A 14,350-nucleotide genomic window follows, 5' to 3' on the forward strand; every position below is an offset into this window, starting at 1 on the left:
TACCAGTCATTTAGTCAAGCAGAAGGTGAATCTCTCTGAAGAAGAGGCAGAAAAAGGAAAGAGGAGGAACTGTTCAATTTTATCTGACGGAAGTGCCAGACTAGATACCAGATCTGCTACTCACATAGGGCGTTTCATTCGCGCCTCACACGCACATCGTATCATGCATTGAAAACATCTCTCGTATTTATAAATTATTATTCACGGGAGATATTCTTAATGCACGACCGATGTTCGTGAGACTGCCAGCTGCCGACCATGAAAAGGAAAAAGGGTAGGTTTTAAACTTGGGAATGGTGGAAGTCCGGATCTGCTGTATATACAGGGAGTGGGGTTTCCAACTCCAAGTAATCGACAAATGTGGGGTACGGATGTTGGGACTTCGGAAGGTCCCAAATCCAAATCCCATAATCCCCAGTTTGATGCAGCTAATTATTCATCACCTGAAAGTTGATGTGTTTTTTTTTTTTTCTCGGAAAGCCTTGCGTGCTGGAAGATATAACATACCGATCAAGCAGTGGTAAGGTGATCAGGAAAGTCTTACCGTTGATGGCCGATAGGCTTTCAGGTGATAAGGTGGATCAAGTTGGGCCTGATTCTTTGATTCTTTCGTGTAAGAAGTTTCGGGGTGGGCCCGACTCAATTGATAAGAATCTTTTTTTTCTTTTTCTTTTTTTTTTTTTTTGAGGGAGGGGCTAGGGGCAGGGCCTACCGGCCTACCTTATTAGAATGAAAAAAAAAAAGATGAAAAGGGTTAATTTAGTAATTCAGGGTACTGTGAGAATAACTCCGATTCGGTTCTACTACTACCGTTTGAACTGTGAACACCATATCAGTTATCAACTTATCACCGCAGGCTCTGCCCTCTGAGCGAGGACTGAGGAGTTAATTAACTAACCAATATCTAATAACCATCTCTCTCGGTTTAGACTAAAGAAATGAGTAGGAGTAAAAACTACGACAACGAACGCGTAAGATCCGAGACCGGATCTGCTACTCACACATGGCGCCTCACGGTCACAGGCACATCCCACCATACATCGGGAACATCTCTCTCAATATATGGTGGAATGTATCTGTGAGATCGTTGTGATGAGAAGCAGATCTACCCTGTTGGGACTCCCCTGCCCCCGCCCCAATAGTACACACACTACCAACAAGCCAGCATCCTCCAGGCTGCAACTGAAAGACACCGAAATGAAATTAGCAGATCTTCACAATTTTGAAGGTGATCTAGGTCAAAGTTTTGACCATTGTGTTTGGCTTAATGCACCAGTTTTAAGTTTATGGTTCATCATAACTTTCAGCTTATTCAGCTGCCCTCATCCGATGAATAAATTTGCTTGGTTGCAATAAATGAGTTGAATGTTAAGTAACTAATTCCGTCGGTACCTGAACCGAGCCCGGCCCATTTCCACCCTGATAACCATTCATGCAAATTGCTCGCCCACTTGAATAATTGCATATCTACACCCATTAAATATTGGGAGAATGATGGTTCAGCCCAGAATCAGAATTTTTAGGCACAAAATACAATTGAATAGGTGTTAATTCAGAATGTAGAGATTTTTTACATTTTAAATGTTTATAAATCTACAGTGGAATTTAGAAATCTGCATTATGTCTGTAGTTTTCTATTAAATCTTCTACCTGACCAAATAACTAAACGGTGTCCTCGAGAGTCAGGGCTGAAAGCGTTGATGGACAGTTTTTGTAGCTTTAATCGGATTGATTGAGTCTCCAGATTCTCCACTCCCGAGATTTGGAGTTTGCAGTATTTATAAATCGGGCCAAGAAGGCAAGAGGCCCCAAATATAAGGCTACGTAACAATATCCTTCTTCAAATGCCATCTTTTATTACTGCTACGAGAAATAATCATGAAAGCCATTTTCTAACACGGCGACATGGTTGATCTGGTGCATCGTGATGATCTCATGATTCTGGTTTCTGAGCCTGAGGTTGGGGATCATGTACTCCTCTACAAATCATTCGACTGGAACGCGACAGCATGTACTCCTCTACAAATCATGTACTCCTTCTAAGCCCGGCCACTGCCCACTGGGGTTGATACAAGCCAACCCCAGATATAATATGGATTGGGCCTGAAATCCACCCATTAGTGCGTTGGGACAGCCACACCTCAGTCACTACTCAATGCACTCATGTTACCCCCTTCGTGTCTGAGCTTTGCTTTGCTTCCTTCCTTGGTCGGATTATCTCTTCATTCTCACATTTAAACACTACGCCCTTACATAAATTCTAAACTCCTAAATCCTAATACCCATAAACCCTAACCCTAAATTCCAAAACTAATGGGTCAAATTTATTTAATTGGATACAAATCCTTCGATTTGGAGCCAAAATCCATAAACCCCTAAACCCTAATCCCGAGCCTTCAATCTATATCTGTATATTAAAATACAGCAGTCTAGAACTATTTTTCTTTTTTTTCATTTTTTTAACACTAATCCTAAATCCTAAAACTAATGGGCCAAATCTCTCTCTCTCTCTCTCTCTCTCTCTCTCTCTCTCTCTCTCTCTCTCTCATACACACACAAATGTTCTTAACCAAAATAATCTCCTCTTAAACTACCTCCCCCACTTTTTATCCATATCTATTCAAAGAAAGTTTGAATTAAAATTTTTAAAAAATTATTTAAATATTCTAACAAAATTATATAATAACTTTAACATATTTATTAAAAACACAAAAAATAATTATAATAGATTTAATATTATTCGTATTATTAATAATTTTATATTTTACAAAATTCATCATGAAATGATATTCAAATAATAAAAAATTGACATTAAAAAATAAAATATTATTTAAATATTTCAATAACTAAATATATGAAATAAAAAAATATTAAAAATAGATAAATAATTACAAAACAAAATATTTAATATTATATAATAACTTTAAAATAAATAAAATTCAAATAACGAAAAAAAAATTAAATATTTTACATACTATTTAAATAACTAAATGTTTTAAATAAGGAAATATTTAACATAAATAGATTTTAAATAGTTAAAATAACAAAATTATATAATAAATTTAAAAGACATCTTAAAAGTAGAAAAACAATTATAACATAATACTCAAATTAATAATAATTTAATATTTTACAAAATTAATAACGAAATTAAGTAATAATAGTACAAATTATAATTTTATATATTATTAAATTCAATAAATAATTAATATTTTAAATTTAAATAATGATATTATTTAAATAACTAAATATTGTAAATAACAAATTTCACTTATATCAATTAATAATTCTAGAAAATAACTTTCAAAAATAATATTTATTAATAGTAATTTTAAAATCTTAATCTATATTTATTATATATTTACATAAACTAAAATTAATATTTATTGTATTTTTAGTAATTATTTATTTTTTTTGTGATACATATATCAATAATTATATATAAATCTACTTTTGTTTTGTTGTTAAGAAAATTTCCAATAATTATTGGAGATTAAACTATTGTTATTTATTAGAGGCTAGACTATTAATTTAGCTAAAATTAGTAGTGTTCCCTGGTTAGTTCGATTTGGTTGTAGGTTGTTTGGCCAACCAAATCAACCAAGTGAAGTTGGGGAGTTGGTCACCGAAAATCGACTAGCCATTAGTGAAAACCAGCCAATTCGGGATATAAATAGATAAATAGATAGATAGATAGATAGATAGAAAGATAGATATGGTCAGTTTAATCAATTTGATGAACAACCATAGATGAATTTAATTATTGTTATTTTTGTATTGTAAAAACATATATAATATATAAATAATTATTAATTATTTATAAAGTTAAAAATATAAAACAATTACATACTTTTATTTGTTTCTATTATTTTTTCTTTACTTAACAAATCATGTACATCGCATGGGTCCCCACTAATTTATTTAATAAAATGCCTTTTATTAGACACATGTCCTCCAACGGGTACGGGCTAAGTATTTTAGCCAACTATGGATAAACCTCTTATCACTACATTAATTTCAACTCAATTCAATTCAACAAAACCTTTGTACATCATATTCATTATTAAATTCATCCCCACACACTCCTACATCCTTCCACTTGCAATCATATGTCACTTTTTACCGGTGTCATAGTTTGTCTTTCCCCATACATCACTTTTTACCGGTGTCATTGGTTGTCTCTTTGAAACCTAATTGGGGTTACCGGTAACCGAAATTGATCAGTTAATCGGTTGATCAATTCAGTTAACCGTCAGTTTGGTTTATCAATTTTTCAGTTTTTTATTATTTATAATATATATTATAGAAAAATATATAAATATATAATAAAATCTATAAATATATATATATAATATTATATTTTAAATAATAAATAATATAATATATATTATAAATTTATATACATATTTAGTAATTTATAATGTATAAAAATATAAATATATATATAAGTAAAATATATAAAAATATATGTATATCGGCCGGTTCGATTAACTGTCAGTTTTCTATTCTGGTTAACCTAAACCAAATCGGTACCTTTGGTTTTTTAAAATACTGAAACCAAACCGACTGGTTTGGTTAACTAAATTTTTGGTTCAATTTCGATCGGTTTTTCTTATTCACCCCTAGTATGTATATAAAAGGTTGGACCAATTGGATTTGCCCATGATGAACAAGTGTGGAGACTAAAATCTAGAAAGGAGGGTGATCGTAACACTAAATATTTTCTTCATAGGACAAAATTTAAGAGGTGATTTAATGCTCTAAGCTAGGTAAAGGATGCCAATGGTAATTGGACCACAAACTCTCAAGAAATAAAGAGAATCTTTTCATAAGTATATACAAAGTGTTGGAGATGTTGAAGAGCAGTTGGATGTTGGCCTTTTAGAACATCTTAATTTCCCTTAATTAAGTGAGGCACATAAGCAAACTTTACTCGCTCCACCAACGGAGCAAGAAATCAAGGAAATTGTGTTTAATATGAATCCACATAAATCTCCTGGCCCGGACGGTTTCACAACATTTTTTCATCAAAGATATTGGGATCAAATTGGACAAGATGTTGCCTCTATGGTGGTTAATTTCTTTGAACTAGAGTCTTTGTTAAAACAAGTGAATTGCTCTAACATTATTTTCATTCGTACGAATAAAATTGCTGAAGGTCCATATCAGTATTGACCCATCAGTGTCTGTAATGTTTGCTATAAATTTATTGCCAAATGGTTGGTGATGAGACTACAACCACTAATTCCAGACTTGGTTTCCCCTAATCAAGCAGGATTGTTAAAGGAAGGCAAATATTAGATAATGTGGTACTTGCTCAAGAGGTAACTCATCAACACAAACATCAAAAGAAGGGCATACACTATATAGCACTCAAATTGGATATGTCTAAAGCTTATGACCCTATTGGATGGCAATTTATCGATGAGGTGTTATGTATAATGGATTTTCCTCAGAAATGGAGTAAGTTAATCAATCAATCTATAACTTCTCCTTCTTTTGTAGTAAAAATAAGAGGGGACTAAGACAAGGGAACCCCTTGTCACCTTATTTGTTTATTCTTGGCATGGAGTACTACCTCAAATGATTCATAAAGCAGAAGAAAACAATGAAATTCAAGGGGTAAATTTTGGAAGAGTTACAATGAAGTTAAGTCACTTGTTGTTTGTAGATGAATGTATCTTTTTTGTAGGCGGATCTAGGAATGTTAAGAAATATCAAGCAAATTATAAGCAATTTTGAGAAACTTTCCGGTCAACTCAAAAATCACTCTAAATCTAAGCTCGTGTTTAGCAAGAATTTACATCCAAGACACTAAAAGATGATTTCATAGTTATTGAAGATTCACAAGATGCATCCTAAATCAAAGTATTTAGGTATCCTAATTTGTGTGGAAAGGAGATTGAAAGCAGACTACAAGGAGATCATCCAAAAAGTCCAAGATAGACTAGCATGTTGGAAAGCAAAACTTCTCCCAAGCAGCCAGGACCACTCTAGTTCAAGCTGTACAACAAGCCATACCATCCTATACAATGGGGGTAGCCATCATGCCATCACTAGTGACTAAAGAAATTGATGTTATAAATAGAAACTTTCGGTGGAAACATGATCATCAAAGAAGAGGGGTCCAACTCATAGCATGGGATAAATTGTCTGGACCAAAACAAGTTGGGGGTTTAGGTTTGAAGAGGAGTAGAGATTTTAATTTTGCTTTATTTAGCAAACAAGTGTAGCGTCTAATGAGCCATCCAAAAGTGTAGCAAAGAAGAGGGGTCCATTCACATGCGTTTTTTGCATGGAGACAGAGTCGAGCACTTATTTTTCAACTTTCAAAGTGTCCATTTACTAGAGTTATATGGTTCCAGGCACAAATAGGTAGGGGGTGCAACTTGGGCGGGTACATCCTGAGCCCAGACCGGATCAACCCGGAATTTTACACGAGTTGGATTTGAATTTTCGGTCCTCGGGCTGAGTTTGGGTCCAAGAAGTTGGGCTTTTTTAGTTTTTGGGCTGGGCTTGGTCCTAGCCGTTAGGTAGCTTGAACTCAGCCCGAGCCCGGTCCAATTATATATATATATATATTTGTACATATAACATTTGTTATTTTGCATACATATTTACATACATACATAAATATTTGTCTATATATTTGCATAAATACATTTATATATAATTTTAGAGTGGATTCATTGATCAACCCGAATGCATTAAATTACAGAGCGGACTGGGCTCAGGTTAGGACAATCGGGCTTGACCTGAGGCTCGAGCCGGGCTTGGACCTTATGCCCAAATTTTAGGACCGGATCTAGGTTGATCATAAACCCATCCCAACCTGCCCGACTTGCACCCCTACAAATAGGCATCAATATCCTGAGAGAATAACACAAGGCCCATTCATCCATACGATTGAACAATGGATGAAAACTAAAATTGATAAGCTGTCAAAAGAAACTCAACACCATTACTGGGCCACTCTCATGATAATATTAAGATTAATCTGGGAAGCTAGGAATGACATCATATACCGTGGTGCTAAGCCTAACCCTCCGAAGATTCTATCTCAAATTTCTATGTTTTATATAAACAACTCAAGTTGCAATCCTCTACATCTAGCACAAATTCCGCGCACAGATGGGGCATCATCAACTGATCAATTCTTGATCTTTGTGGATGGTTCATTTATGCCACTTAGTGGCAATGCAGGTGTTGGATACATAATCTTAACTCACGACTTTCAAACATTTGCAGCAGAAGGCAGGAAATGTTATGCTGTTGGAGCTGACGATGTAGAGCTGGGGACTCATAAAAGCTCTATGTCATGCTAGAAGGCTGTGTGTTTCAAAGGTGTTTGTATTCTCAGATGCAGAAACCCTAACCAAAAGAATCAAGGATCGTACATCGGATAATCCTTGGCATTTCCAATTACGGATGGATCAACTATGGGAGCTATGGGACTCTTTTTCAGCTGTAAATATACAGCATATAAAAAGGGACCTAAATATTCTAGCTCATAATTTAGCTTTATTTACTTGTAAAAATCAGAAAGACAGCATACGATCGTCACAGCTATGTAGATATCGGATCTATAGATGAATGAATCTCCTTTGTTTTGCCCCCTCCCCCCCCCCCCCCCCAAACCAAAAAAAAAGGATAATTAGAATATTATCAATATTAAATATAAAGTAAGCATGTATATCATATACCTTGCTTTTTACTTTTTTTTACGTTTCGTATGAAGGAACACTGAAAAATCCATTAATACTATGCAAGTAAAATAATTAAATCCGATATGTTAGACGATGTCACAGGAACTGGTCAAGTAAATTTTCAACGAATGGGCCATGGAGAGATGGTATATACTATAATTGGGCTTCGTGGGTTAATATGTTTACAAACAGTGTACACAGCCATGGGCCCATGTATTTATTTATTTTGATCAATGCCATCAACATGGGCCTTAAAGATTTCTTTTCTTTTAATAGAGCAAGAGACGAGTCCAAACACATATTGATATATATAAATTTTGGATTTTCCGGCATAAATTAATTTTTTGGTCGGGAAGTTTACATAGCAGTTGAAAGTAGAAATTACCAACATGTAGAAAGTAGAACGAAAAGACAATCTACTCCCAAATGCCCACCTCCATAAACCCGTCCTCAGTGGCACAACCCCTAAACATTCCAGTGGTGTTGAATCCATAAGCCACCTCCCCATTACTGGACACCGCGATCATACCAGCTTTCCCCTCATCCAACCTCTTCTTTATCACATAATCCAGGGCATCCTGGAGTTGCAGTCCCTTGTATTCCATGACTGCTGCCACATCTCTGGCCAGAGTCCCACGAATGATGGCCTCGCCTTCTCCAGTGCACGACACCGCGCAGAGGTCGCAAGCGTACGTACCTGCGCCTATCAAGGGGGAATCACCTATTCGCCCACTCATTTTGTTCATGAGACCACCCGTGGAGGTGGCAGCTGCACATCGCCCCTGGCTGTCCACCACCACACAGCCTACTGTCTCCGGTGCGTATATGCTGATTGGGAGTCCATTCATTTGCAATGCACTCTCCACCAATCCAGCACCCGCACTACACGTTTCAAGACCTAAGGCCGGGATCCTGTAGTCGAACTGCATCATACACGCCACAGACAAACATTATAAAAAACAAAGATCTAACAAAAGGAAAAAATAAAAAAGAAAGAAAAAGAATCAAGTTATCATGGAGAAAAGCGCATAGCAGGAGCCAGCAGGATTCCAGATCCTGAATCAAGAGAACCCCACTGAAAGAAAGGGTCACCATTCCATGAACCCGGCCTCAATCTCAATGTCCCCACCCCACCACCCCCATTTGAAAATTGAACGTTGAAACTGGCAACTTGTAACTTGAAATCACCGTCTCACCGGGATCCGGAAGCAGGGGGACCCAGCAATCCCTCTTAAAAACATAGTTGCAAGCCCGGCGGCTCCAAGGTGGCAGACAGGCAGACAGACCAACGGAGCAGGTAAGCGGTAGGCCCAACTGAATCCGAAACCATTGGACTAAAATAAGTGGGCAGCCCACGAACCAATCCAATGGATTGAAAGGCGGCTCTTTTGCCGGACAACGTTTCCGAGGTGGAGGTCTCTGATCTCTTAAGCAATGAACGTGACAATAACCAGTTGGTACATGGTACTTAATATGCCGGATTAGTTTCACTCAAGCAAAGCTACTGCCATTTTCCATTGTTTTATTAGAGAATCGCAATTAGGATTTATCAGATTCTCAGCTGAAATAAAAATGAGATGAACGTACCACGATCTTATTCGCCTCTTTCGCCAGCTTTAGCATCCCCACGTTATCCTCCGTAATGAAATATTCGTTTTCCACTAGTTCCACACCCTAAAACACAAGTACCCACACGTAAGACATTATCAATTTTTCAATGAACAATTGGCTTATAAGTCCAAGTGACTCTCAGCGTCAGGGATACGTAGTTCGTAGGGGGTGGGAATGTGGGATGTACGTTGACATGTCATCTCTAAATGGGCTTTGTCCATTCTTGTGGACATTATGATCCATCCAAATTAAGGAGGAGGATGCGGCCCATGATTCAACGCTCTAGACTCTAATAACAATGAACGATTGGCTTGGAAGTTGGAACTGGAGATAAGGCTCCGGTTCAAGCAAGAAAAGTCAAAGATGTCGTTCTTCAAAACGTAATTAGCTAGTGTTTTGTTTGTTGATTTCTTTCAATTAAATACCTGCTGCCTTGCGAACTCCTCAGCGCCAGAGAAGGCAAGATATGAATGAGGAGACTTGTCCATGACGAGGCGTGCCAGTGATACCGGATTCTTTACCGTCGTCAACCCCGAAACCGCTCCACATCTTCTCCTGGGCCCATCCATGATGCTCGCTTCCATTTCTACCGTTCCTTTCTCCGTCAATGCCGATCCCCGCCCAGAGTTAAACAGCGGATCAGTTTCCAATTCCCTCACCTGAAATCACAATACATTGACTCATAAACCAGAAATAAAGCTGAAAATAAAAAGAAAAAGAAAAGCTATCGCTTGCGCTGACGTTATATCTCTATCGGTACAACACTCTCTTTAAATTATAAACACTGGCATCTCTGATCTCTCATTAAAACAAATATTGCAGAGATAGAGATGCCATATGCTATGCATGCGATCATCAGAGTCTGAAAATGCTCATGGCATTCAAGTATTTGGCCCAAAAACAAACGAGAAAGAACTGTAGTATATATTTTTGAGCATTGTAGGATTTTAAAGAGAAAGAAGAGACGAGCTAAGAATGAGCAAAAAGAAAATCAGGAACGCAAAATATGCATACCACGAGTTCGACGACATCAATGGCAGGAAGCGAGGAGCGAAGAGCAGATATGCCTAGATTAAGGCAGCGGGTGAGAAGTTGCTTGGCCTGCTCTTGACGCTCTTGTGGGAGGTTTGGGTCCACACCAGCGCCTCCATGCACTGCTATTGCCCAACCACCCATCTCGCAATCTATTTCTCTCCCTCTCTGTATGGCAGAATAATGAATCTCAAGCTTTCTACTCGCTGCTCTCTCTCACTCTCTCTCTCAACTTTGGTTTCTGGTTTTCAGGGTGCCAGCGGAGGTGGCCTCCTTCCCTCGTTTATATAGGCAATTAGGCATTTCGGACTCGAAATCTTTATGAGTTGGATTTGATAAATAGTTTCAAGTCCAATAGTTTGTCCACGGGCACGGGCACGGGCACGGGCGGCCAGCCACTGAGCAGTCGTCCAAGACTCCAAGTCATTGGGGCGTGACTCATCCGAGTAAATTTTAATTAACTGCGTCCTTTTTTATATATAACCAAACACGGTGTGACAGGTGTTCGTATTGCCTAAATTAAGAAAAATAAATACAAAGGAATAATTGAATTTTACACTAATGTCCCCAACACTTGTCACACAGTTATTAGTTGGTATCGGAAATTGTGAAATGGAAACTCCCAGTGAAATACATTTCCTTGGAGAATCCAGAGGAGAAGACCTCCAAATGAGTCCGGATCTGCACCTCATGGTGGGCGCCTTACACTGACTTCACAATTGTCTTGACTGCACATGGGTAATACTAATACAGGGTGAATGTGGTTGTGAGGTCGGTCCAAGGCATGCTCAGTGAGGAACAGATTCCAATTCCCTCACCACTTTCATTTACTTATTTTGGATGCCTTCAATCTTCAGTCTTCACCATTTTTAACTTTGTTACTGCCATATTCCATTTGATTAGAATATATCATATTGACAGGATGGGCTGACGCGGCTGTTGTATACTAGTGCCTGGTGAATTTAGGTAAAACGTATTTAAGCTTGAAAGGTTCGAAGGACAATTAAGATTGAAGTCTCCTAAGAGTTGATCGGCATGGTTAAAACCCGACGTCTGAGCTCAAAGTCATCAATTCCGAACCATCGTGAGAAGGAAGAGAACCCTTGGACGCCATTAAATTATTACCTCAACAGAAATACCTTTTTGCATATCCTAAGTGCCTTTCATTACTTTACTCGTGATTTTGCAATCTAGTAGTTCGCTTTTTATCAGGACGTCCTGTCATCAAACTGTCAAACAACCCAATTTTCTTTCACTAGGGATTTTTTATTCACTTTTCTTACCTATTCTGTATTATATATCTCTATTATGTATCTACGGTAGGTAGAGAATGGGTAGAAAAAGTGATTAAGAAATCTGGGCTTATTTTCTTTTCCTTAATTCTGCATCCGTCGCCCCACTGCTCAAAGGGAATAAGAACTTTTCACAAAGAGAATTTATGCAGATATAAGTAAAAATAAATAAAAGATGTTTCTCTGATTTGGATAAAGGACTTCCTACTTTATCTCTTTTTCTTTTATTTTTTTTTTTTTTTTGGTAAATGGTAATAAAGAATCTTTGAAGCAAATCATAGTATGGGATTTTTGCGGCATTGAAGCCTTGAAGATGAACTATACCATCTATCCAACTAGTGACTCACTAGAATACACGTGTAAAACACTTAATATACTATTTACACGTCAGCAGTATACTAAAATAGCGGATGGTATTTTGGCATATTGCAATTAATGACAACTGTATGTGGTTATGTGGAGATATAAATCTATAATGTGGAAATTCTATATTGGCAACTCAATAAGGAAATGCAAGCTAAGAAGAGTCATCCAGGCCTACCAATGTGAATTGGATCATAGATATTGCGTTTCTTTTAATATCTAACAAAAAGTAATATCATAGTGACACGTGTATTATTTTCCAGCTCTGACCACAAAGGAAATCAATCGGGTTAGCTTTATTGGTTTGATAAAAGATACAAGTAAAGCATTCCAATTCATCACAAACTCTTGAAAAAGGAGCAAGTGGAATGGGGTAAATTTAGAAAATGCGGGGCCAGGTTGTCTTTACCACATTTCTCCGCTCTGGCGATCAGCTGCTATATTTGTTAGCAAGCATCTTCAGTCTGCAACTCCACTGAATTTAGCGCCCCACAGACGTAGTGGGATCCAGAACAACACATTTCCATCGTTGTCTTGTAGTCTGTGATACCCTGGAATCTTTTTTGACGTTTATACAATAAATTGCACAAAATTACTGCTTTAGCAATAAAAGTAAAACTGATCGACAATGACAGAGAAATAAATAAATAAAATAACAAAACATGTGATACTAACAAACAGTACTTAATTATTTGAAATATTTCACAGAGTTTCACATAATTTCTGAGCCTTAATTAAAACCAGATCGAGTGCTACTATCTTAATTAGAGCTCTCTGACAGAGAGAATCTATGTTGCAGAGGATCTTTTGATGTTCACTCAGTAGTAAGTACATGCATGTGGGATTACAATATGATCAAAACAAGGGGGGTTGGAGGAATGATTTTATGGAGCCTTGTGATTTGCAGGATTTATTTACTTCTGGTTTGTACTTACTCTCTTTAAATACAAGGTATCACTACCGTGATTATGGTATTTGATTTAACAAGATAAATGAAATTTTTTTGCCGCATTGAAATATTGAATGGTAAACATTGAGGTTTAAGCTCCAACAGCACTTTGCGCAACCCTAAACAGCACTTGGGGCCCTCATGGATGCAACCCACTAAACGTTGGGGACTCGGTTTTTGGTAGCGTACGAAAAAGTGGTTTTGGGGAATCATAAAAAAAAAAAAAAAATTAAAGTTTCGCTAGCGGGGAGAGGAAAGCAAAAGCAAGGAAAAATGAGATAATTATCTCTCCAAAAGAAGGAAAATGAGATAATTAATGAATGGTACAAAAATCTGTTGCAGCATAAAAAAAAAAAAAAAAGAGAATGGTACAAAAATCTGAAGCAACTGGTGTTGCCGCCCACGTGTTTGTTTTATTCGATGCGTTTCACTCCCAATATCTGGGCATCCCGATACAGCGGGACCCACAGTCACAATAGCTCCTCGCCTTACGTCATCGCTAATGTCATCAATTGGGCAGGGGTGTCAATGGACCGGTTTTTGGACGAACCAATAACACATATTGAATTGGATGAATCCCAGAGTTAAATGGTTCAAAGTATTGGACCTTGTTCATAGATTTATGTTGGATTGGGTTGGACTCATTAATACATGTGTTAATGGATAATGTTTGGGCTGGATCAGTTTAAATTAAAACCAATGTGTCGGTCTAAAATGGTTAAAATATTTATTGGATTGGATTGAATCTAGTTCATCTGTAATGGATTTATTAAATCGATCAGACTGGACCAAATCAGGCCAAATTCACACCCTTAAGCTAAGATCAGAAGTTACCGGTTGAAATTTTATAATAATGGTTTAAATAGTATTATCAGATCAGATTCTCTAAATATATCCAATTGGGAGTTGATAAGAACGGTGATTGGCTATACCCTGATACCTTAGACCAGATTAGATGCTTACTTAATCAAGAAACCAGAAGAATAGAAGATAAGATATACATGCGTGCATGGATGAAGGACACACACACACAGGGGGAGATTTGTATTGGCCAATATATTACATGAAGAAAGACAAGGAAGTAAGTGGACACATCAGCGCCACGAAAGATGTGGTACTGTGTACATTATACGTCTTCCACTAAAACACAACGCCAGGTCGCCAGCCAATTTCCCTTTTAATTGCAGTTTTGTAATTATTTTTTGGGAGCAGCGGTGCGGTAGGCAGGCGCTTTATTGGATTTGGATCATAGGGTCTAATTTTTCTTCCGCGGCGTGTTCAATCTGTTTGGACTGGACTGGAATAATTGACGAGACGACCACAGAAACTACTGGGTCGGGCTTTAACTAAGACTTCAGTTTTTGGACCGCCCTTATTCCAGTCGACCTACGGGTGGA

The 14,350-nt window shown here is 37.3% G+C and overlaps 1 protein-coding gene across 1 annotated transcript; it reads right to left on the reverse strand.

Moving 5' to 3' along the window:
* Positions 1–8,013: 8,013 nt before the first annotated feature.
* LOC148850258 (putative isoaspartyl peptidase/L-asparaginase 2) lies at positions 8,014–10,607 on the reverse strand. Its single transcript, XM_088944323.1, has 4 exons — positions 10,332–10,607; positions 9,743–9,976; positions 9,294–9,380; positions 8,014–8,629 (listed from the first exon to the last, which is right to left on the reverse strand). The coding sequence occupies exons 1-4, from the start codon at positions 10,491–10,493 to the stop codon at positions 8,123–8,125; spliced, it is 990 nt and encodes a 329-aa protein (XP_088800449.1). The 5' UTR covers positions 10,494–10,607; the 3' UTR covers positions 8,014–8,122.
* Between the last annotated feature and the right edge of the window lie 3,743 nt (positions 10,608–14,350).

The sequence above is a fragment of the Nelumbo lutea genome, chromosome 5, assembly GCF_056320005.1.
Source record: "Nelumbo lutea isolate HS-2025 chromosome 5, American lotus-T2T, whole genome shotgun sequence".
Lineage (NCBI taxonomy): Eukaryota > Viridiplantae > Streptophyta > Magnoliopsida > Proteales > Nelumbonaceae > Nelumbo > Nelumbo lutea.